At 43.1% G+C, this 24,945-nt stretch overlaps 1 protein-coding gene across 2 annotated transcripts in view; it reads right to left on the bottom strand.

The window, feature by feature from the left end:
* Positions 1-571: 571 nt before the first annotated feature.
* The window catches only part of WLS (Wnt ligand secretion mediator), a 116,657-nt gene continuing 92,283 nt past the window's right edge, over positions 572-24,945 (bottom strand). Inside the window, exons 10-12 of one of the 2 annotated variants that reach the window (XM_055585508.1) lie at positions 19,462-19,545; positions 12,418-12,571; positions 572-1,508 (exon numbers count right to left, since the gene is read on the bottom strand). In XM_055585508.1, the coding sequence (XP_055441483.1) occupies positions 1,399-1,508; positions 12,418-12,571; positions 19,462-19,545 (348 nt within the window). In that variant the 3' untranslated portion in view covers positions 572-1,398. Of the gene's footprint in view, positions 1,509-12,417; positions 12,572-19,461; positions 19,546-21,594; positions 21,748-24,945 lie in introns of those variants that run through there. The other variant, XM_055585509.1, reaches the window with a different exon arrangement.

Below are 24,945 nucleotides of genomic sequence, written 5' to 3'. Positions count from 1 at the left end.
ATTTACATGGTTTTAGAGTTTAAAATGCATTTCCATACACATTAACTGATCTAATTTGCACTGCCACCCCATGAAGCAGTTAAAAGTTCATGAATGGCAGTTTGTATGTGAGGGAACAGCCAGGTCAGGTGGCTTCAACAAGGTCACACTATGTAATAAATGTCAGACCTCTGCTAGGAAACACTGCCTTCTAACCTCCCACCCGCTATTCTTTCTCTGCTGTATTACGTTGCCTTTCCAATGGCAGAGTTAAAGTACAATGACACAGTCTACTTGGGGAACTGGGCATAGTAGGGGAGTCATAGTCTACTTCTAAATCATTTACCTTCCCCCCAACACACACGCTTTTTGCCACACATGCCATCCAGTGGAGGTTAACCATGCAGTGCAGAAAATGTTACCCTATTTCCAGAAATATATACTGCCCCCAGAACTTTGATGGCAAAATATTTTAATTTTTCATAAAGCTATTTCCCCCACCCCATAGACACAACTCAAAAAAAAGAATCTGCATGCATGTGTTCCGGCTGAGCAGGAGGACGAGGTGTGCATATACGTACATGCATATACATACAGGTTTATTTAAATGATCAGATCTACACTTGTGGAGGCTGTTTGAAGCATCTTATCAAAAGAAAACACATTTTAAGCAAGAGGTTAAAAAAGTTTTTTAGACCCAAAGGCCATTTAATACAATAAATCCTACTTGGATAGTTTAGCAAACATTTTTTTTTTAAACCCACATCCAACAGACTGGTTAGTATTGGATACACAGATTTGGTTTCAAAGCTGAAATGCCCCTGGTGTAATAGATCTTCTCATGAAATTCGGTTATTTTATATTATGCCTTAAAAAATAGGGACACACATCAATTGACAACTTAAATATTAACTCAATAGGCTACCTGGTGATATAAATAGGGAAAAAAGTGGTCATGGATTAGGAGTGAGAAGACTATGACACCAGCCCATCTTGGACTGCAAAGAATGTTAAATTCTATCCTAGAACCTAAAACAAGAAAAAAAAAAAAGAGTCAAATATTCCACTCCATATAGACCCCATCTGGCCCAAACCATTCCCCAAGGAGTGCACCCCCAACACATGAGGTTTACTAACCACCTGCTACAGATGTTACTATGTCACTAATTAACAATGATCACAGAAAATGTGTCATACCAGAGGTTTTGTTATCATACACAACACATTAGTGGCTGTAGGAGTCTTTCTCCAAGAACTACTTGTCAGAAGGCAAGCTGACAAATGTCCGCACCACTGGTCCAAGAAACCACAGCTAAGAGACAGAGCATTCGTTGGCATGTGGAGCTCTCTGGCACGCTCCCCGTTCTAGTAAAAACGGCTGGGATGTGGCGGGCAGTCCCAGTCGGGTGCTGAATCCTCCTACTCCTGGGCCTCCTTGCGGGTTAACTTGTAGATCTCAGTGGGCCCGTCCACGTGGGTGATTGTGGTGGTGAGCTGGAGTTCTTCCCCACTGTGTACACCCAGATCACCTGAAACAGGGATTTTGGTGTTAGATGTGATCAAGGAGGAAGGAGAAAGCAGGGATTCGCCTCACTAACAGCTGCCCAACCAGACCTCTTTCACATTCTGAGCCTAGAGAGAAAACTATGGCACAGATACCTAAAACTGGGGCTGACTCCCACCCTTTGCACTCGGACTTGGCAGTAATTTCTTTACATTTTTGTCTTCCAAAAAAGATTTTAATAACAGATGAGTCAGCTTAGTGCTTATATTATTCATAGTAATTATTAACATTTAATGAGAGCTTACTTTTTGTCTAGCGCTATTCTCAACACTTTATATATGATCTTTGTCAAATGCTTCATGCTGTTTCTGCATCTATTGAGATGATCATGTGGTTTTGCCCTCTGAGGCAGGCACTCTGGGCTTGCCAAGCTTTATAGGTGAGGAAGCTGGGAGGGAGGCCAGGAAGAGGTGCAGACACATGATGGAGGCAGGAAGGAAGGTCTGATTCCAAGACCACATACACATTTGCTGTGAATAATTTACAAAGCAGCTATGCCATGTGAAGGCAAAGAAAACCTGCCTATATTTACCAAAAGATTGGATAGGGTACTACATGTAATGCCTTTAGGAATAATTAGGGGGTTTCTCCACCAAGGAAAAAAGTACCAGAAATGTGCTCTGAATTTTCTGCTGCCTCCAGGATTCTACACAACACCAGTGTTTTGGAGTCATCTCCAGTGAACACAGGTATTCCTCTGCTAAAATGGCATAATGTGGCCTCTTTTCAACTATCAGGAGAAAAATAAGTTTCTGTGTTAAACCCTTAAAGTCTGCTACCTGCCATGAGACATTTAAGTGAATATATAACTGCACGCATGCTTAGTTGCTTCAGTCATGTCCGACTCTTTGCAACACCATGGACTGTACTCCGCCAGGCTCCTCTGTCCATGGGATTTCCCAGGCAAGAATACTGGAGTGGGATGTCATTTCCTTTTCTGTGAATATATAACCGGCAAAGGGAAAACGAAAAAACCCACACCCAATGCTTCTCAGTTAGACTGTGTATGGGGTGCATGTATATAGTCATATTTGCAGAGAGGGGGACTGGAGAACAAAAGGTTATGGTTATACCTGGGATTTTTATACTTACACATGTACACATATGATTTCATAGTTTTGAGGATTAAAATTTTTCCTAGTTCAAAGCATGGAATTAAATACACAAGCTCTGTTTTCCATTGGGATTCCATACCTTTACTTAGAAGAAAGCTCTAGTCTGACCCTCAGGACTGACATCTTGTCACTAGTTTAGGACCTGCGGCGCATCCGTGAATCTGAAGGCCTTAGGAACCCAGGGACCACGCACTCACTGGCCCTGCAGGCTGCCTGGCTGGTGCCCTTCATGAGTGCCACATGGTGTTAGGTTTTCACTGTAGACCCTCGAAGGCTGTGGAACTACATCAGTCTTACGAAGTGCTGGCATGGCAGCTCTCTACCCAGGAGAATCCTTCATCCTAGAAGGAGGGTCATTAGTGTTGCAGAGACAGCTAATGGCAATTTGGGGCTGTACTAGCAAGTAGCCCACCACCTTCCTCTTTAGTATAGTGGTGAGTATCCCCACCTGTCACGTGGGAGACCAGGGCTCGATTCCCTGATGGGGAGGCAACATGCCTTTTGGGCTTCCCTGATAGCTCAGCTGGTAAAGAATCTGCCTGTAATGCGAGATACTCCGGTTTGATTCCTGGGTCAGGAAGTTCTCCTGCAGAAGGGATAGGCTACCCACTTCAGTATTCTTGGACTTCCCTCGTGGCTCAGACGGTAAAGAATCTGCCTGCAATGCGGAAGACCTGGGTTCGATCCTTGGGTTGGGACAATCCCCTGGAGGACGGCATGGCAACCCACTCTAGTATTCTTGCTTGGAGAATCCCCATGGACAGAGGAGCCTGGTGGGCTACAATCCACAGGGTTGCAGAGTTGGACATGACTGACTTAGCACAGTATAGCAAGTATCCCATCAAAGGACAGGGGTGTCAATTCAGCCTCCAACACTCCTGACCCTTGGCACAGCATTAATAAGTGGAAAGTCTGCCTAAAGGTTTTACACAGAGCTGCCTGGGGCCACGCAGAGCCTTTCCCAGGTCACTAACTTGTTTTCTCACTGCTGCAACTTCTGGCTCACTCCTCATTCAAGAATAGGTATAAACCTCAAATTTCTTGCTCAAAGCTAGTTCTGGATTTGCATATCTGGCTGAACCACCAAAACTTCAAAGCAGATTCCATGATCTGCATGTCTGAAAGTCATCAAAATTTCAAAGAGAGTCCTGACCACCCGAGCAGACCCATTAACAGCTCCAAGTGTTTACCTAAGAAATCCCTTTCATTGAAGACTTCTTGGAAATAGACATAGAGTGTAATTCTACTTCAGTTTTGAACCAAAGGTGCCAAGTATTTAAGCTTAAAATGTGATTCCAATTAGCAGGTCCTAGAAAATGTGTCTAACCCTACAGATTACATCACATGAAGGAACAAAATTACTTGTTGTTGTTTTTTTTTTTTAACAAATATTGTCCTATGTTGACTCTATTCTAAACACTTTATAAATATTAATGCATTTAATCCTCATTACCAACCCTTTGATAGAGGTACTATTTCATCATCCTCATTCTTTTGAAGAAGAAACTGAGGCAGAGAGAGGTCAAGTAACTTTCCCGAGGCCCAAGTTGATAACAGGATGTGGGGTTGGAACTGGAGAAATGAGGCTCCAGAATCCAGGTTCCTCAACCTTAAGCTATGCTGACTCTGAAATATTCAAGTTTCCAACTGCCATTGAGACTGCGGGTGAAGTATGAGTCCCCGTGCGATGCATTACCATCATAAATATATACATACAACAACTTGGATGAATTGTTCAGCATATTAATTTTGCTTTTGCATCTGATGAAAGAGAATTTATAGCACACAACATCAGTGTGTTGATAGTAAAGAGAGCTATTATTTATGAGTATTTACCGTATACACAATTAGGGGCTTAGCATGCCCAGTATTTCCTACTAAGATGTGAAGACACCGAGGCTCAAATAGGCAATGAATTTCTATAATGTGATCAGGCTTGCTCCCGGCAGAGCTGGAATGACAGCCCAGATCAATGGGATTCTGGTTAGCAAAATCTATGATCATGCATGGTTTTACTGTACCATGAAGGCCAACATTTTCCCCTTAGGGAACGGATGGGAATATGGCAGTGACATAGCAGAAGTGGGGATCCCATCAAACTCCCTCTTCTGCCAAGGTCTCACTCCATCTGTTACCCTGCCTCTCTCAGCTTCTGCTGCTCAGCACACAAACATGCTTGAAGTCTTTTCCCTTCCAAGACAAAAAAAAAAAAGCCCTTCCAAAAATGTGATATGTTGTTTATTAGGAAGGAAGGGCAAAATAAATGGAAAAGAATAAATTATGAAAGGGAAAAAAAAGAATTCTTTAGTTTGCAGTAAGTCTCTTTCCCTAGTTATGATGTCAATTCATCTCAGCTAATCAAGAATAAGATGAAGGCTTATTTTGAACCATTGTGAAATGAGACCAATCTCTGGCATTGAATGTAATCTCAAAGGACTATCAGTGGATCCATATCACATCCACGGATATGCAGCTGCTGCTGGATTTTAACTGCCTGGAATGCATAGTGGGGATGTAGAAAGCTACACAAAATGCCCTCTAATGATATAATAATGAGCACAGCTTCCTAAGATTGGCAGCATTCTAATGACAATCATTTGTATATCTCTGGATACTTTAGTCAAAAGAAGGGGAACTTCTAATTGAATTTCAAGGCTGTTTCACAAATTTGGGAGAGAGCCACCATTTTCTAATATTAATAAGGGCTACCTAATTCTGTCCTCACAAGCACTAGGGTAAATTAACACCTCATTATGCAGATGTGGAAGCCAGACAACTCTTACACCATGAGTTCATATTTATTTCTTGAGGTCACAGTATATATTGGAGTCAGGATTCCAAACCATCTGTGTCCTCTTCGAGACTTTATGTTCTTTCTCTAACACCCCTGCCTTTTCTGTGGAATTTTTTCCCACAACAAATCTCCTCCTATTCACCTTCAAAGCTAAGCTCAAATGATAATGATGTCCCCGGTTCATTGCAAAATGAAAAAAATCAAGGCACGAGTAATGTTTGTAAAGCGAAATTATTTCCATATCAAAGGACTGTTGTTTACTCTTAAGATTACATTCTTTCTGCATTTTGGGTGTTAACAAACTGGTGAATGGTGGGTTTTCTAAATCTTTAAAAAAAATTTTTTTTTCTCTTTTTTTAAAGAATGTAAATCACCAGAACAGTATCTGGTATGTAGTTAAGTGATCATTAAAATACCCACTGAGATGTCCTAGCATGGGCTGGTCCAGCTGCTCCCTGCTCTGCCTGGTTTCTCGTCCCACACCCTAAAACTGGTGTTCCCCACCAGGGTTTAGGGACAAACATGCAGCTAGAAAACAGGTGTGCTTTGGGAGGACTCAGCCTTTGTGATCCCTTCTGGGCAATAAGGCAGAGTGAGATCTTGGTGACACAGGGTTCAGGAACCCTGGGTCCAGCCATCTCTCAATTCCTTTCAACCATCAAGACAGTTTATAACAGGCTTGAAGTGTGCCATTTCCTGTCTCCAGACACTCAGCACCAGGCCTCTCTAAGAAGGGAACACATAAAGCCTAGACATTTTGCGTGCAATCTTAGCATGATGGCTGGAATCATATGCCATCCCTATTCATTTGTTGAAGTCCTATTTCCCAGTACCTCAGGATGTGAGTATTTAGACACAGGGTCTTTAAGGAGGTGACTAGTTTAAAATGAAGCCGCTGGGGTGAACCCTAATCCAATGTAACCATAATGCTATGATTTTTCCAGTAGTCATGTACAGATGTGAGAGTTGGACCATAAAGAAGGCTGAGCATCCAAGAGAACTGATGCTTTCGAACTGTGGTACTGGAGAAGACTCCTGGGAGTCCCTTGTACAGCAAGGTGATCAAATCAGTTAATCCAAAAGGAAATCAACCCTGAATTGGAAGGAGTGATGCTGAAGCTGAAGCTCCAACACTTTGCCACCTGATGTGAAGAGCCAACTCATCGGTAAAGACCCTGATGATGGCAAAGATTGAGGGCAGGAAGAGAAGGAGGTGACAAAGGATGAGATGGTGGGATGGTATCATCGACTCAGTGGACATGAGTTTGAGCAAACTCTAGATGATGAAGGACAGGGAAGCCTGGCGAGCTGTAGTCCATGGGATCACAGAGTCGAACACAACTTAGCAACTGAACAACTTCTCATGAGAAAAAGAAATTAGGATATAGACACACACGGGGGGAGAACATGTGAAGACACAGGATGTCAAGCCCCACTTCAGAATCTGAGTCCAGTCCAGGGGGCAAGGCCCAGTCCATCACTGCTCACAGACATCAAGGGGAAGCCAGGGAAACCATGGGTGTGAGCATATTATCTAACACACAAGCAGGGGAAAGATTGCAATAAAAAGCAGCCACTGTTTAAGCCTCACAACTCAGACCAAACATTTACTGAGGCAACAAAGGCCAAAGCCACCTTTTCCTGTGAAACAAGCAGCTGGAGACCTCAGGGGCCTCCAGAAGCTAAACTGACACCAAGCGGTAGTTCCGAAGGCATGGGGCCCGGGCTTGCTGCTGTGGCTTCCAAAAGAAAGGGTGTGTCGGACAGAAGCCATTCAGTGCAAACAGAAATAGAAAGGAACCTGTCAGCAACTAGTGTCTCCTGTTCCCTATGTCATCCAGTTAGGAATTCCATTTCTTACTTTTTCTCTAAAACCTTCTGACAAGAATTTCGTAGACGAAATAACACAGAAATGAAACCTAGTATTGAGAATTGTCTGACTTCCTAAGCAGCTCCAACTTTTTTCTCTACATGAACCGGTAACTGAGGGAATCTGGTCAGTGCGTCCTGTGGGCAGGGCATCGATGTCGCGCCCCTGGGGTATGAAGCCTTCTCTCCGGGCTAAGGGTTACCACCAGCCTGTGCTGGAGTTCATTTCTGCCTGGGAAGACATCAGCAATGAGTCACAGAGCAGTTATGGAAACAGGTAAAAGGAAGAGCAGGCTTCTCAGGTGGTGCTAGTGGTAAAGAATTTGCCTGCCATGCAGGAGATGCAAGAGATGCGGGTTCGATCCCTGGGTTGGGAAGATCCCCTGGAGAGGGCACGGCAACCCACTCCAATATTCTTGCCTTGGAAATCCCATGGACAGAGAAGCCTGGTGGGATGCAGTCCAGTGGGTTGCAAAGGGTCGGACATGACAGAAGCAGCATTAGCATGCACACATGCAAAAGGAAGAGCTTTAATGAAAACCCAGGAGCAGCAGAGCAGGAAATGCGAATGGTCCCTGAAAGAGAATCTAAAGTATCTTTGCTAGATTAAAAAAAAAGTGTATTACGTTGACTGCGTATATGTATATATGCATCCTTATACAGACTAAATGATTGTCTGTAAACAGATGAACACATTGATCGTCTCGCATATACAGACTGATCTGAATGTGTTTATTATACCAACACTGTAGCTACAGTGGATCAACCAGCAGTTTGGAACCCAGAACACCACACCCCTGCCGCACCAATCAGCCGCTGACACATGAAAACATTCTGGCTCGGACAGTTTGGCTGGAGCTGTCCTGCCACGTCCCGGGTTTCAAGAGGCAGAAGAGGAAGTCTCATCTCCCAGACCGGGCTACTGGTTCTGTGAGAGCAAGGACAGTGTCTTTATCACTCATCCTCTCAAACCCCACACAGTGCTAAGCACTACGGCACCCACTGCTTCATTTCTATGGGTCACTTTCCAAGCCACACAATAAAGAGAAACAGAATTAAGTGAGAGAAAATGTGCTTTGGAAACCGACCCTTTCTCAAACCTGTCTCCCATTTCGTTTCTCTCCGCCATTCCTTGACAGAACGAGAGAAGCAAAAATCCAAGCTCTCTACTTTCACTTTCTTCCTACCCACTCCCCCTCCACATACACATACTTCTTGGCATCTCTTTCCATCTCCCAAACAAAATGCTTCTTAATGTCTCTTTTTCTTTCCTTAGCCTCCTTGGCTTCCGCTGCATCAGAAACTGCTTACCAAGTTCCTGGAAATGAGCTTTTTTCCAGTGGTCCACCCAGGATCCATCTCACGAAGGCAAGAAGAACACAACACACCTGGGATTCATTCTCCATAGCAAGAAATCCGAATTCTTGGCTCTGGACCTTAAAAGCTAGAGCGGGGAGGGAGTCCAAGCCATTTAAAAATAAAAACTTTCCACAAGAAAGGGAAAGAAGGCTGGGGGGAGGAGGAGGAACGCCATCCAGAGACTCAGAGAATTTAAAAATACAGTGTATCCCTCTGAGAGTTCATTTTCTAGGTTTCCACGTACTATTCCAAATTAGCTCTTTCCAAGGAGCTTCAAAATCTTGGTAAATGCTCCATAATTCCTGTGATACAGTGTGTGGTCTGGCAGCGGATGAGGAGATGAAAAGAGAGCACAGAAGGAAAATGATCAGAGAACCCAACTTGGACAAGCCCTTTCCAGACACAGCACTGCCCAGGGACGCGAGAAGCACAGAAAGCCACCAGGGGCTCACTGACTGCTGCAGAGTCACAGCGGGTCGTATCATCACCACAGAGATGCTGAATTGTGTGACTATTGCGTTTATGATCAGAACAGGATCCCCGAAGAGTCTGCCGCTGGACTGCTTGAATGATCTTCAACCAGGGCCCTACTGGCATGTTGGGCAGGACCACTCTTTACAATAAGGGACTGTTTTCCTCAATGTTGGACATAGAGCACCCCTAGAACGCGGCCTCTACATGCAGGCAGCACAACCCAGTCGTAAACGACAATCCAGAACAACCATGTCTGTTTCTGAACACCTCTTGGCATGGGATTCGGGGAATATGACCTCCTGTGGAGAATAGCTTTGAGCTTTCTGTGAAATTGCAGATCTGAGTGTTGTGTGGTCTTCAACAGCAACAAATCTACTGGGGAACAAATCAAGTACTTTCCTCAACTGTAAGGCTTGAAGCCTAGGACGGTGGCTGTTATCCTGGGTGAGAAGTCCTCATGGGAGCCACCTAGCACCTGGCTCACAGGTCAAGCATCCAGTGTCAGTAGGTAGAAGGCAGTAATCCTGCCCCTGTAGGCTTGGCCGCAGCTCTGGCCTCGCATGTGCCTGAAAGTGCTGGGCTTGGGTAAATTCTTACCAGTGTTTGGAAAACCCTTACATGTGACAGAATCACCCCCTGGATGGCCACTATATGAAACGAGGTGCTCTTCTGCCCCTTCCCTGCTAATAGGAAGGAAAACAATCACAAAACTTTATGTTCCCAGAAGACTTTAAGAGATCATCTACAGGTGGGAAAAATGGTGCACGGGGAGGGCAAGCAGTTTGACAAGTCACACAACAAAAACAAGCAGAACAGTTTACATCCAAAAACTGCTGCAGCATACCCGTAACTTTTACCTGCTAGGATTATCATTCCAACATCCCGGGAAGTCCAGCTACTGCTATAGGTGGTACTTCCCTGGAAGGCAGGAACTCCACCTTCTAGGTTCCTGCTTAATACTCTCAAGTCAAAGACAGGTCCATATGGTTTCTGTCACAGTCCAACAGGATGGCCATGAAATGAAACCAAGATTTTTGTTAACAAGTCCAGAACCTCTTCCTCTGGCATTTTAGAAGGCCATGGAGAGAGAACTGTGGTGCTGGAGAAGACTCTTGAGAGTCCCTTGGACAGCAAGGAGATCAAACCAATCAATCCTAAAGGAAATCAACCCTGAATATTTATTGGAAGGACTGATGTTGAAGCTGCAATACTTTGGCCACCTGATTTGAAGAGCTGACTCATTGGAAAAGACCCTGATGCTGAGAAAGAGTGAAAGCAAAAGGAGAAAGGGGTGGCAGAGGATAAGATGGTTAGAGAGCATCACTGACTCAATGGACATAATTTGAGCAAACTCTGAGAGATAGAGGGGGACAGAGGAGCCGGGCATGCTGCAGTTCATGGGTCACGAAGGGTCAGACGTGACTTAGCGACTGAACAACAGCAACAACAGAGAGACCACATGCTCCCAATCACCATGCATATGGAAAACACAGAGTGCTGGCAGTAGAAAGGAAGCGGGAGCCTACCCAGCTCACATTCTTTCTAGAAGGGAAGTCACTCAGACCAAGAGGTGGGCAGGTGAGATAGGTGAGCCAATGGTCTTTACACTTGCCCAGGACCTATAGCCAGAGATACTGAGTATGACAGGAAGTCATGGAGTAGGAAGGAAGAGAACCCTGGTGTCTAGGATGCTTTGGTATAGAGTCAGGTGTAGTACTGCAGACCGTGGGTGAGACAATTCCACTACCCTTGACCCTCAGCACAGATGCCCTCTTCTTCCTACCCTCTCTCTCATGTCATCACAGCCCTGTCTCAAGATCACTGGCCCATCTGTGAAATAAGAAAGCTAATCTAGAACTCTTATTTCTAAAGCATTAATGCAGGACTTCCCTGGTGGTCCAATGGTTAAGAATCCTCCTGCCAATGAAGAGGACACGAGCTTGTTCTTTAGAACATCAAAAAGATAGCCTGGAAAAAGGTTGCAGGGCCAAATGACTTAAGAATTTGGAAATGCTGTTACCCCTACCCATTTTAAAAGACTTCACAGTACAAATTAGTGTGCTAAAGGCATTAATATATCCTACAGTAAATCACAATAATGATAATTAAAAACCCAATGATTCTCAAACTTATTTGACCACTAAAACCTACCAGCATCCCATGGCAACAATATTCTATTGAATATAATTTGCCACACGCCAACTAGAGTGATTAGGAGGAAACATTTTGAATAGACTCAAAAGATGAATAGGGTTTTGTCAGGCCCAGATGGAGGTGGGATATGTCTGGGGAATAGGCATATGGCCAGGGCTTTAGTGGCTCAGACAATGCCAATGCAGGAGACCTGGGTTCAGTCTCTGGGTTGGGATGATGCCCTGGAGAAGCGAATGGCAACCCACTCCAATTCCATGGACACAGGGCCTGGCAGGCTGTATAGTCCATAGGGTCACAAAGAGTTGGACATGACTGAGCGACTAACACTGTCACTTCAGGGTAAAGCAGGTATGAAAAAACAGAAGAATAAAGGTGGAGCCAAACAATGTAGGCTGAAGTATGCAAAGAAAAAGGAGCTATCAGATGCGTTGCTTACCAGGCCCTCTTCCATGGTACTAGCACAGGCCCAGGCAGCAGTGTTCATTTCCCTCTGCCATGGCTGCTAGACAAGTGCCAGGCAAGCCCCTCCCTTCCCTTGGGTCTCAGTTTCCTCGTCTGTAGAACTGCTAGACTAAGTTCTCCAAGGCTCCTCGCAGCATCAGCACCACAGATAGCACATACTAGCACTTAAGGGCAGGAAGGCGATGGGGACAGGAGCGTGGCCATTGGTTTGGACAAGTCCACAGGCTTACAGGAGAATGAGCAGGGAAAAAATGAAGCCAGCTCCGCTTCAACTCAGGGCCCAGTCCCCATCCACCCAGTATCTCAGATTGTGGTTCTCAAACTAGAAGAATAAGTTTGGCACACTTTCCAATAGTCGACTTTGTTCAAATAATTGAGGAAAGCAAATTTAATTTTTGTAGTAAGACTGGGAGATATTGTAAACTAGAATGTAATATTCCCAATGCATTTTAAATATTTTTTAAAATGAGGATTCATAGAAATATCAGTCCTGTATTGGCTTTTTGTCTTATGGCCCCAGAGTCCCTAGAGGTGCTTGTTCACTCTTGGAGAAAACATTTGATTAGGGAACCTGGAGCTTTTGCTGCCTAAGTCTTGAAGAGTCAGAAGCCTACTTATCCTGAATAAAGCTATGCCAAAGAACTCACCGTTGGATTGGTCTTCCCCATAGTTCTTATGGGATGGTGCGTACAAGAACATCAAAGCAAAGACATACAGGTTCCACATGCCATAGATGCCAGTGAAAAAGGCACTGTTCACTTGGACCGTGACACCACCCCACTTCCAATGGCCTTCAGTCACCTATGGGAAAAAGGGGTGACATTCAATTGGAACCAAAAAGAAACAAGTCCAATGTAACAATCACCTAACACAAACACCAAGTCTCTCCCATATTTGGAAAAGTGAAGGGCCATGTAAGATTCCATTTTTTTAAAGGTTTTCTTTTTAAAAATTTTGGCTGTGGTTGGGCTTCATTGCTCCACATGGGCTTTCTCTAGTTGCAGTGAATGGAGGCTAATCTCTGTTGCAGTGTGCATGCTTCTCAATGTGGTGGCTTCTCTTGTTGCAGAGCACAGGTTCTAGGTGCATGGGCTTCAGCAGTTGTAGCACACAGGCTCATTAGTTGCGGCGCACGGACTCGAGAGCACCCGCTCGGTAGTTGTGCAGCACGGGCTTAGCTGCTCTGCAGCACGTGGAATCTTCCTAGACCAGGGACTGAACTGGTGTCCCTTACACTGCAAAGTGGATTCTTAACCACTGGACCACCAAGAAAGCCCCAAGATTCCATTTTTCAATCTGAATCATACTAGGATGAATTAAGGTTAACTGAGGGTTTCCTATGTTGGGCACAAAGTCAGTGGTTCTCATCTTGCCTGCACATCAGCATCACCTGGAGAGTACCTCCTAAAACAGTAGTACATTGTTACACCTAATTTAATGAACCTGCATTTGCGTCTAACACTTCTCCAGTTATAGTTCCTCCCCTACTATCCACCTTCCACCTTCTGCAAGGTGGATGTAAACACCTTGTAGGCAAGACCAGTTCTGGTTTGTTTTCTGCCATATCTTCAGGACCTGATGTACCACAGCATTCATTAAATAAACAAATGGTCCTTGGACTGAGTAGCTTTCCTGGGTGGAGCAGTGTAGAGAAGCAGAAAGACACAGGCTCGAAGTCAGAAACCTGGCTTCAAATCCAGGCTCTCCCACTCCCTTTCTGTTTAATGTAAGAGAAGTAAGATTAAGACTCTAAACTTCAGTTTTCTTAGGTACAAAACAAAAACTTGCAGGGGTAACCACTAAGGAGAATTAGGTAAAAATATTTTTAGGAATTTCCTAGCCCACAGAAAACATTCAATAAATCTTATTTTATAATGTTACGTATGTAAGCCACTCACGAAGGTAATTATGAAGTTTTCATATGCTTTACAATTTGGCAAGAATGTTTTGAGGCTGGTTTTGTCTATGTTGATGACATGGTAATTGTTTTGAGAGCTATCTGATGACATTTGGATTGCACTAAGAACTGTCAAGAAAACTGTGGAGCAGAGGAACTAAAAATTTGTGCTGGTTTTGAGATCAATGAAATGATTTTGACTACTGCCTGCTACAGGAAATCTTGAAAGTAAAAGTCGCTCAGTCGTGTCTGACTCTTTGTGACCCCATGAACTATACAGTCCATGGAATTCTCCAGGCCAGAATACTCAAGTGGATAGCTTTTCCCTTCTCGAGGGGATCTTCCCAACCCAGGGATTGAACTGGGGTCTTCCCCATTGCAGGCGGATTCTTTACCAGCTGAGCCACAAGGGAAGCCCACAGGAAACCTTAAATGGGAATAAAAGAAAGTGTTAGACAGCTGTTTCTGTGATAGCTTAATAAGGCTGGATTACATAATCCATCTCTAGGAGCCCCTCCTTCTAGCAGCTAAAGTATAAGATGGCAAGCTATCTCTAAATGTTAATGACTTATACAAGTAGGTTGCTTTCACCTCCTGTTTATGAGGCTGTGGGTCTATATTCATTTGGTACCCTCCATATAACTCATATGACTTACAGGGCCACCAGGAAGAATAAAGCTATAAGGGCAGGTATTTCCTTCTGGAAGACCTGGAATGTCAGTTAACCAGGTTAATGAATTATAGACTTATCACTTATTTACTTAGAGTTTGACCTTGGTCATACATAATTTTTCATTTTTGTGATTCATAAACAAACCACCATCACTAAGCTATTTCCTTTGGGAAATAATTCGCTATATGACATGCTCAGGGAAGTGTTAGCAAAAAAGGATTTCATTAGTGATTTTAGAATAATGTACCAGCATTCAAGCTATTCAGGACTGCTTCTTAGAAACATCACCAAATGTCACTCTTCTTACTTTTAAGTACAGTACTTCCATGTGTATGGAAGATCTCATTTAGCCTTAATAACAGCTCTATGAGGTAGGCAGGTAACATCTCAACTCATGGGTAAACTGTGACACAGAGAGAATCTTGCCCAAGACTATTCAGCTAGAAAGTTGTGGCTCTGGCCCACCAAAGAAGGTGGGTGTTCCTAATTACTATACAACACAAGAGTAGGAATATTATCTTAAATAGGATGAGTCTCTCACTTAGAGAGACTAAGAGACCTGACTATTATGTCAGGTCAAATTTCCTTTGAAATTCACTTAATTGGGCATTATGCATATATTTATACAGTGTATATATATAGAGAGTATATGTGCATTATATATATACTATATATATAGTTTGTATATTTAAATCTGTATAAAATATATATGCACTGTATATCTCAGATGTAGTAATGTTTGGTATATAACTGCATATACATGCAAAATACAATTTTACAGTAAAACCACTGAAATGAAATGCTTATGAGGGACACGCTGGAGCCAAGACTGGCTGAAGAAACGGTGGATCCATGCCCCTTGCCCATGCCTGCTTCAGGACATGTGCACTTGTTTAGAATGGAGTTGCAGAATTACCCATACTCTTTAATTTGTAATCTCTAAATGCGTTATTTCCTGCTGAGGGCAAAGAGTTGAATTTGCATAACTGGACTGTATACATAACGTCACTGTACTGTTAGGAGACCCCATTGTGCTTTCCTCTCTCCTCTCTCAATTATTCATGCTTGAGACATCCTGAGCTCTGAGTACATTCCCACTAATACATACCACAATGAGCAGCCTCAACAGAGCAGGCCTTGTGAGTCCAAATCTTATGAATGCTAAGGCAAAGAGGTGACAGTCACGCTCTTTAAACTTTCGAGAGAAGAATCAGGTAGCCCCAACCACAAAAAGAAAAAGGAAAATAATCTCCCCTCTACCTAAAGTCTTATTTCTAAAAGTCCCCGTTTTTCCTGATTTCACATTTGAACAATTTACTTTTGTGTGAAACCACCCAATTATACCCCTGTAGCCAAGTGAAGGTCAAATCCCTTTACACCCAGTAGTCTTGACAACCAGCATTCCACTTCACAACAAGATTTCCAGATCCCAGACACAGGCTCTCTTACTGGAAACATTTCCTCTATAAGTAACAGAATGAAGTGATGACATGCCCAACCCCCCCCCCACCACCCCCCGCCAAAAAACAAACCTGCAGACTGGCTCTCTGGGAGTTTGCTGCATATGACTTGACCTGAATGTCAGGTACCTGGAGTCCCCTTCATGAAGGTCAGTGACCTTCTCTCCTGCATTGCACTTCTGTTCCCTACTGCCTGCCACCTCTAAATGGAACGCCTCTTTCTTTTCCAGAGTGAAGGGGCTAAAATACCAGACTGTGATGTGCCATCGCCCGGTTGCTATGACTGAGGCCATTAAAATGGCAGGCATTAAAAGACTGCACCTCAGTACCCAGCTACAAAGGCTCAAGGTCACCGCATTCCACAGCTTCCATCAGCCTTTCATTCCTGGCCTCAGAGCTTCAATATCCTGGCGAGATCCCCTCGCATTATATTTCATGGGGCTTAAATGCAAGCTCTCCCAGCAAGTCTGAGAGTATAATGGGAGTTTTTAATACATTCCTTTTACCTAAGGCTGGGATCTATTTCAAAAAGTTACCCAATAGGTTTCCTTTCAGGTGAGCTCATTGCTGAGACATTCCAAAATGACATTAAAAAATAAATCCTCTGATGACTGTATTAATACAGTACCTGGGACACTGAGAGTTATGCCTGAAAACATCTTAGATATCTAAAAATAAACCTTAAAAAAAAAAAAAAAACCAACCCAGCAGGAGGACTGTAAGGAGCTAATGGAATCCAAAAGACCTCATTGCTACCCTCTTAGAGTTGAAATCCACTCCAGGCTGACTGTGGACTGTTGCAGCAGATATAAAAAGCCAGCCACAGGCTGGAGCCCTGCTAGAAAATACCAGGGCAGTAGAATATCAATCTTTTTCTAAAAGACACAAAGTCTGCAACTTGGAAGACTGGCCTCCTTGGCTTCAAAAAGGTGCACTAATTAAATATGTACAAGATAAATTTGGGCAACACGTAGCCACCTTAAAGACCAGCACAAAGTCCCTCTTGACTTCAGGTGGGAGGGACTCTGCAGAAAGCAAGTGGGGTGGGGTAGGGCTGTGGGGGATGACTTCAGCTTTCTAAAGTTGCAGAGAGACTTTCCTGGCAGTCCAGTGGTTAAGACTGCGCTTCCACTACAGGGAGCATGGGTTCAATCCCTGGCTGGGAAACTAAGATCCTGCCTGCCACACAACACAGCCAAAAATAACTAAATAAGAAAATAAAGTGGTAGAAATACGGGCTGGGAGGAAAAGTGCCCTTTCTTTTTGTCTCCCTGAGAACGTATCTTGGTAATACCTTTTAATCCTCAGCTACCTTCCTCAAGGTTCTGTTTCTCCAAGAGTGCGTCCTGCTCTCTCAGCCTTGCAGAACTAGCTGTATTATGTGTCACAGTGCGTTACTGAGGGACTGGAGGACTAGAAAGCTTTTTGGTCACATGAGGGAATCAACCAAGGGATAAACCTGGCCTCAGACACCCTTGTTGGAGCCTCAGCTGGTTGAATAAAAAACTTATTCAGAATTTGAAATATTTTTACCGCATTTGGAGTGGAAAGTGAAGTTTCCAAAGTTTTATAAACAGTCTGATACAAACACAGCACTGTTATAGGTCAAAGCAAAGGTGGTGAACAGAACTTCCTAAGATATGTATGCGTATTTATTTTTTTCTACTCACTTCAGCCTTCAGCAGCAGCACTAGCTCTGCTGAGACATAGCCAACAGGGCTCTAGGGGTTAGAGGCACCCTTGAGTATCCCTGGATAGAATTCAAGGGGTCCATGAACTAGAGTGAGAAAAAATTATATCTTTATTCTCACCAGTCTCTAACTGAAAGGCTACCATTTCTTTCCATTGTGAATGTAAAAAATAAATTCCCATAGTATTAGCACCACCTGCAATTTTGTCTCCAATAGAAATCATATTTTCATATCAATTATACTACAGATCTGAAATATCTGTAAAAGTATAATTGCAAATATATACCATCTATCTGTATGATTCCCTTTTAAATCCAAGTATTCTGTTTACTTAAAAACACTCAAAGAAGAGGCTTTTGGATGTTTGGAAGGCCATGGCCTTCACCCAAGTTTGCCTAAGGGGTCCAGAACACACAAAAAGCTTAGGAGCCCCTCTCCTAAAAGGAAGCTTGCTAGCTGAATGGGGCAAGGCTTGTCGTAAGGCTATACCTGCATTACTAACATTCTTAATTTTAGCCAAATATAGGGATGACAGAGCAATTGGCAAAGAAAATCAGAAAGATCGGATTCTGGTCCCTAACTTACTGGACATCCTTTGATACAACATTCACCCTTGTTGCTATTCATAAGAGGACAGCTATTCATGCTCACAGTGTGCCAGGCAGTCCACAGATCCCTTTATAAGCATTACTTCATATGATCCCTACAGCCACCTATTTCAGGTGGTACTGTTACATCCATTTTATGGATAAGAAAATTAATCCTTGAAATTGTTAAGTAATCCATTCACAGCTCACCCAGATAGCATAAATGGGAAATGTCTCTAAGGCCATTAAATTTCATATTCTAGCAAACTGGGATATCCTACCTACCCAAAAGACTTGTGTGAAGCTCAAAAGAATGATAGATACCTAAGCTTCCCTGGTGGCTCAGATGGTAAAGAATTTGCCTGAATTCGGGAGACCTGGGTTCGATACTTGGGTTGGGAAGATCCCCTGGAAGAGGGCTTGGCAATCCACTCCAATATTCTTGCCTGGAGAATCCCCATGGACAGAGGAGCCTGGTGGGCTACAGTCCATGGGGTTGCAAAGAGCCGGACCAACTGAGCGACTAAGCACAGCACATGATTTCAACAGTACTTTCCACTTTCCAAAACAAGTTACCGATATTTAAAAATCATTATCATGACTGAGATTTTCAAGTATAGCAAAGTTTTGAGTTTTGGAAATAACTAGCAAAAGGATCGGAGAAGGCAATGGCACCCCACTCCAGTACTCTTGCCTGGAAAATCCCATGGACGGAGGAGCCTGGTGGGCTACAGCCCATGGGGTCGCACAGAGTCAGACACGACTGAGCGACTTCACTTTCACTCTTCACGTTCATGCACTGGAGAAGGAAATGGCAACCCACTCCAGTGTTCTTGCCTGGAGAATCCCAGGGATGGGGGAGCCTGGTGGGCTGCCGTCTATGGGATCGCACAGAGTGGGACATGACTGAAGCGACTCAGCAGCAGCAGCAAAAGGATAAAGCTCTATAAAGGGGATTTTGAAATATATTTCATGTTGTAAATGGCAATATAATTATTATAAAGAATGGCTGATGGACTGTAAAAGGATCTATGTTAATGCTAGATAAGGATCAAATCAAATTAATACTTGCTCCTTGTTATTCTGCTACGGAGCTTGATAAGTTATTCTCTAAAGTGAATGAAACAAGTGCCCTTCAATCTAGCAGCAGGCTTTTATTTAATAACTTTTTCCTCCTATGAGACTGCACTGAAAGGAAAATTCAGTCTACCTCTGGAAAAGTGATAACAAGTCCCAGATCAGAGCAGCCTAAAACAAATAGCTTGATGAGCTGCCCAGCATAACAACTTCTTCACTCCTTTCACAGTAGCTCTACAGAATTTGCTGTAAAGTAGAGGCACCTTTTCAGGACATTCTCATTCTGACCTCTTTGGGTCCACTTACCTGACTAACAATGAAGAAGATGACAGTCATGGCAGCACAGGCCAAGGTGATAAGCATGAGGAACTTGAACCTGAAAATTAGCCCCTATTAGGAAAGAAAGAAAGAGCAGTTTTAACACTCTACCACCAATCCTTTTCTCAAAATATAAACCTATCAAAAGCTAATTTTAAAGAAATCTGTAAAACCAATCCCTAAGAGTGACAGTAAAATAATTTCACATAGTAACATTTCTCCTGCAGAGGTGAATGTGGCTGAAAAATTTATTGGGCCAAATATCTCCTAGCTTCTTATCTCTCATGAAACAGTGATACCAGAGCCTGGGAAATTACATTCACAGCACGTCATGAGGCTGCTAATTTCCCTGCTAAGCTGGTTATGCTTCTCTGCAAGGGTTCAAAGTTACCAAATCCAAGTTTTCTGCGGTTGTAATAAAATTCTGCTCCAGTGAACAAAAAGAAATGTGCATATTAATCAACATGAAGTGGATTTGGTTGCATTTTCTCATGTGTCATTCCAGTTCGAGACATGGGCAAAGCTTCTGAAAATACCCCCGCTTTCCTGAAAGGAGTACTGAGGGAACCTGTGTTTCCGGGAGAGAGGCCTCTTATTCAGGGGCTCTTATTTTTGCTGTCTATGAAAACCCTGTAGTTCTGCAGTTTCTGTTTCTCTTTTCACAAAGGAATGAGGCCCATGCCTCCAAGGAAGTGGCATGAGCCCAAGGGATCCTTGAAAAATTAAGAATGTGTTGCCTGCATCAGAGATGTCAGTCTGTCTAGCGTGTCTCTTGAATAGGGGCATGATCTGTAAACAAAGATCACTGAACTCTATGTGAGCACCTGCTGAATATTTTAGGGAAAAGTTGGCTAACTGAAATCAGATCACCTGGGCTGAATCCTACTCTAAAGGCTGATTCTCAGCAGGAGAATTTTAAATAAAGCCTCACTCCAAGCCAAATCCCAATTCTGCTATAGTCAGGTCTCCTATCTAGTTCACACCCACATTCCATTCCAAAGCTGAAGAACCTGCTGAACAAGTTTACTCTTTATTGAGGATAGAAAGACATTTATACCACAGAAAACTCTAAGACCTAGATAAGCCAGAAAGCCAGATGCCTCTTAGAGCAGGATTTAGCCTTTTATTTTGCCCAGACAGCCTATAACACATGCGAATCTCTGTGTATTTGAAATAGAGGCTTCCATATCCCCCACATGTCCAGGCATAGTGGGGCGGGTGTGTGCGTGTGTGTTCTTATCAAGCAGGGGCCAGTGAGCACCAGTTCCTCAGTGAGTCCAGAGATGTGCTGTTCCTGGTGAATCTGAAGTTCTTGCTTCGTCGCAAAAGAATTCAGACAAGTGATAGATAAGAAGTGAACTTATTTAGAAAGGAATACTCTTCAGACCGAGTGTGGGCTATCTCAGTAAGTAAGAAAAACTTGGGAGAAACACAATCCACAGAGTGTGCTCCATTTCATAGGCTTGAGAGTCCCCAAATAGGGCATGGTTAGCTTTTATGGGTTGAGTAATTTCATAAGCTGATGAGTGGGAGGATTATTCCAATTATTTTGGGGAAAGGGTGGAGATTTCCAGGAATTGGGCCACCGCCCACTTTTTTGTCTTTTATGGTTAGCCTCAGAACTGTCCTGGTTCTAGTGGCTGTATTACTTAATGTGCTAACGTATTACAATGAGCACATAATGAGGCTCATACCGGTCTTGGACACTGTTACTTCTAAGTTCTTGTCATGTTCTATGGCCATATCATTCTTTTAAAAGGCTGTGCCCTGCCCCTTTCCCTTCTGTTTCATTCCCCTCTCAGTAGTTTTACACTCATATTCTTATGGGAAGCAGAGGGGCAACTGCCTTCTGTAACTGCTTCAAGGCTGAGTAGGGGTGTCGACCCTGCCTGTCAGGGAGTAAAAATCTCTGAGTGCCTGATCTAGGGGTTGCAGGGGCAGGAGCGAGTCTTGTTTTAAATTGGTTGGGCTGGAATCCTCAGGTAGCCATCATCTTGATGTGGAACTGTTGTAACAGCTTCCATAGACTTGATATGAATCTCCTCGATGATGAAGCACTTTTTGTAACAGCAACAGAGTACAAAAGTATCTATAAATGATAAAAGACTTAAAACCACAAGGTTAAACATCTGATTACAGTTTAATCAATAATGAAACTTGGTTACAGTAACCAGAATTACAAATGATTATATTTAAGTTAACATATCAAATAATCCTAGTCAAATATCTCTCTTGGAGATACCTCAGGGACCCACTAACGTATCCCAAAGTTAGCTGGAAATCAAAAGAACTTTAATTAAAATTCAATATTTGGGAAGCTTGTCAACAAGTTTTAAAACACTTGATCAAATAAGATCTAAGTCACTGTGAGACCATATTTGTACCTTAACCAAAATGACAATAAAAGATTTTAAAGGCAAAGAAATTTTAAATCTGTTACCATAGGCAATTCAACATTTTAAGAAAACTTGTCCTTTTAACAAAGAGAAAGCCCAAATTCAGGTTCTGCACGAACTTACTTTTTAAATTAATTTACTCAATTACATGTATTCCAAACTTAGTCAATTCTGGCCACGCAATTTCCCTTTTCTCAGGGTCCAGTTTCCATAAACCCTCCATCACTGTCCCTATCCATCACTTTATTTTTTTCCATCTAGAAACAACTGGAAGACAGACTTACTTTCTTTTCCTTTAATAAAATGCAATCCCACTGCTCATAACTTTTTTACTGAAAACACACAACCCACTTTCCTTAAAAGCTTTTTTTCACATTGAGTTAATTTTCTTGTTGACAAATTTGTGAAAGACAAAAGGAGATCTTTTTTGACCTCTAATAAATCTAGGTACAATAAAGGTATTATATTTAATGTTGATGACACTAAACACATGTCTATATCAATCAAATCAATAAGTTTAGGCACCTCCAATCCCAGATATCTGTTTAGTACAGAAAATCTTACAGATGACATGAACCTGAACTCTGTTCTGGCCAGTTTTCTGAGTGTTTGTATTACTATAAGCACTTAATTTCCTTTTGGCAATACCATACATCTACAACACAGATACATACAAACACGCAAACACAGAGACCTCATAGTTCCTATTTCAAAATTTCAGCCCTGAGTCGGTTACAAAAATGTAAAATCCATCAGTTACAAGGGGTTGGATTCAAACGGGGCTTCTGGCAGCTGGAACAAATCAAGGTCACTTATCTAGATAGCTAAACCCTTTCTTTCTGGTCTTTACAGAGAAGATACTTAGTATTTCCATTTATCCTTGACTAGTCAGTTCTAAATTACCTTACCCCCTTTTAAAAAAATTTGCATTTAAAAAAGATGGCAGAGATAAGGGTTCCTGAAGACCACCAGGTAGGATTTGACGTATTACAGGGAGATTGGCATAGCACCAAAAGTCTGTATTTAATGAATTTTTAGATTAGGGGTTGGAGGCCTCATCGAACCTCTGATTTTATGGGGTACTGGTGCCCGGAAGGGAAGTGATTAGTTTCCTTTGAGGTGAGTTTTATAGGAGTGACAAATTTTGCCTTCCCTGGAATTTCCTATGGAAATCAGATTCTGAGGGAATATTTTGGATTGGATCATCCATGTCTTATATAATACACAGTCCAATCAAAAACACTCCTTCACTTTGGTCTTCAGAGAAAGAGTTACCCCTAAAGCTAAGAGAAAATCACTTCCCAATAATGGGTTAGGGGTATTCAGGCATGACAAGAAACTTGAAAGTTTTGAGTCAAGTGCAAGTTAAAAGGGTGGTAAAATATTTTAGTTTTAGCTTTCCTTCTGCAACAGAGCAGGTTTCAGGGGCAAGGGACCCAGTGTGAGAAGTCTGCACAGAGTTAGTGTTTCCCATGTCCGCTAGAAATTGGACAAGCTCACCTGCTACAATGGTCACCTGTAGCACCTCCCATGTGATGATGACTGTCTTCTCCGAACGCTTGGGAGGTCCCAGGTCCTGTCAATCAACCACTGCCATGACTAGCATGGGGGAATTTCCTCACTTCCTTCAGAGCTGGGGGCAATCCCCTCCTCCAGTGACCCATCTTATAAACTGGGCACGGCAGCTAGGGTGGAGGCTGGGACATGTTTCCACGGCATTCCTTGATCTAGTGTTTAGGGTTCCCAGAGCTAAAACATGCTCCCTTTCTGGTGGGAGTCTTCTGGGAGTACTTCTGGAGTAACCAGGAGGTGGATTAGGTCTTGTCATGACAGCTGCCAAAAGCCTAGCTTGTTGTCCTTCCTTAAGTCATGCATTTCTTCTTTTCCTCCTCAGCGTGCTCCTTATTGTTAAAAACACTGAAGGCTGGGTCTATAAGAAGATTGAGAGGGGTCTGGGGCCCCTTAAGTTTCTGAAGCTTCTGACAGATGTCAGGGGCTGACTGACTAATGAAGTAGGTTGCAAATAATTAAGTCTGAAATAGGGCTGGATTTTCATCTTGGACTTGGGTGATCTATTTAACCTTATCATAGTTAACAGGTTTAATTATGCATCATTTCATCCCTTTAATGAGGCAAAGGATCTCTACCAGCAAAACCAGCCTGGCCTGGCTGATAGTCCCAAATGGGATCCATTAGAGGCACGGCTGTCAGGCCAACAGGGCATCGATGTGGTTGGGCAATGTGTAATTTATCAGCATATTTTTGAGCCTGTGCCCCAATACGGGCCTTTTCCTCACTGATGCAGCAGTTGGGAAAGGATAAAATTTAAAGGAAAAAGTCAGTACCTGGAATTCTTCAGTGAACCAGCTAGAGTCCTCTGAGAGTCTGCCTAAGCAGGTGAGGCACTGGTTAAGGTCAGACAAGGAATAAGGTATGTGGACTCTGGGTAATTCCCTGAGGCATACCTACTATTTTCTGAAGGGGGCAAGGAGGCTTTGGCTGCATTTGTGTGTGGAAATGCAAAGACGCTTTGCATTGTGTGTGGTGGAAGGGCAAAGACGCTTAACAGGCAGGGGAGAGGCTGAAGTTGGTGGAAGAGTGTTGGGACTTGGGTCTTCTCTCTGGGGCTCCTGTTCTACCACGGGTGCAGTGGGCTTTTGTGTAGTCCGAATGGGTCCCAGTCGGCAAGGTTCCCTAACATGGAAATTGAATAGCTCTGGGTTTTCTCTTAGGGCCATAAAAGCCTGTATAAGGAATTTCTATTCATTTTCCCTGACTTTTGCAAAAAGATGTCTAACTGTAGGGTGGTACTATGGCTAAAGCTCTCATTTTCTGGCCAGGCCTCATCATCCTGAAGTTTATAATGGGGCCAGGCTTCATTACAAAAACAAATGAGCTCTTTTGTTTTAAAGAATCTAGAGGGCTTCCCTGGTGGCTCAGTGGTAAAGAATCTACCTGCCAATCCAGGAGATGCAGGTTCGATCCCTGGTCTGAGAAGATCGCACATGCTGCTGAGCAACTAAGCCCGAGCACCACAACTACTAAAGCCTGTCTCTAGAGTCCAGGAACTACAGCT

Source organism: Bubalus kerabau, chromosome 6 (assembly GCF_029407905.1).
Source record: "Bubalus kerabau isolate K-KA32 ecotype Philippines breed swamp buffalo chromosome 6, PCC_UOA_SB_1v2, whole genome shotgun sequence".
In the NCBI taxonomy this organism is placed as follows: domain Eukaryota; kingdom Metazoa; phylum Chordata; class Mammalia; order Artiodactyla; family Bovidae; genus Bubalus; species Bubalus kerabau.
Note: the sequence above shows the minus strand (reverse complement) of the source record. Positions and strands in the feature narration are given on the sequence as shown.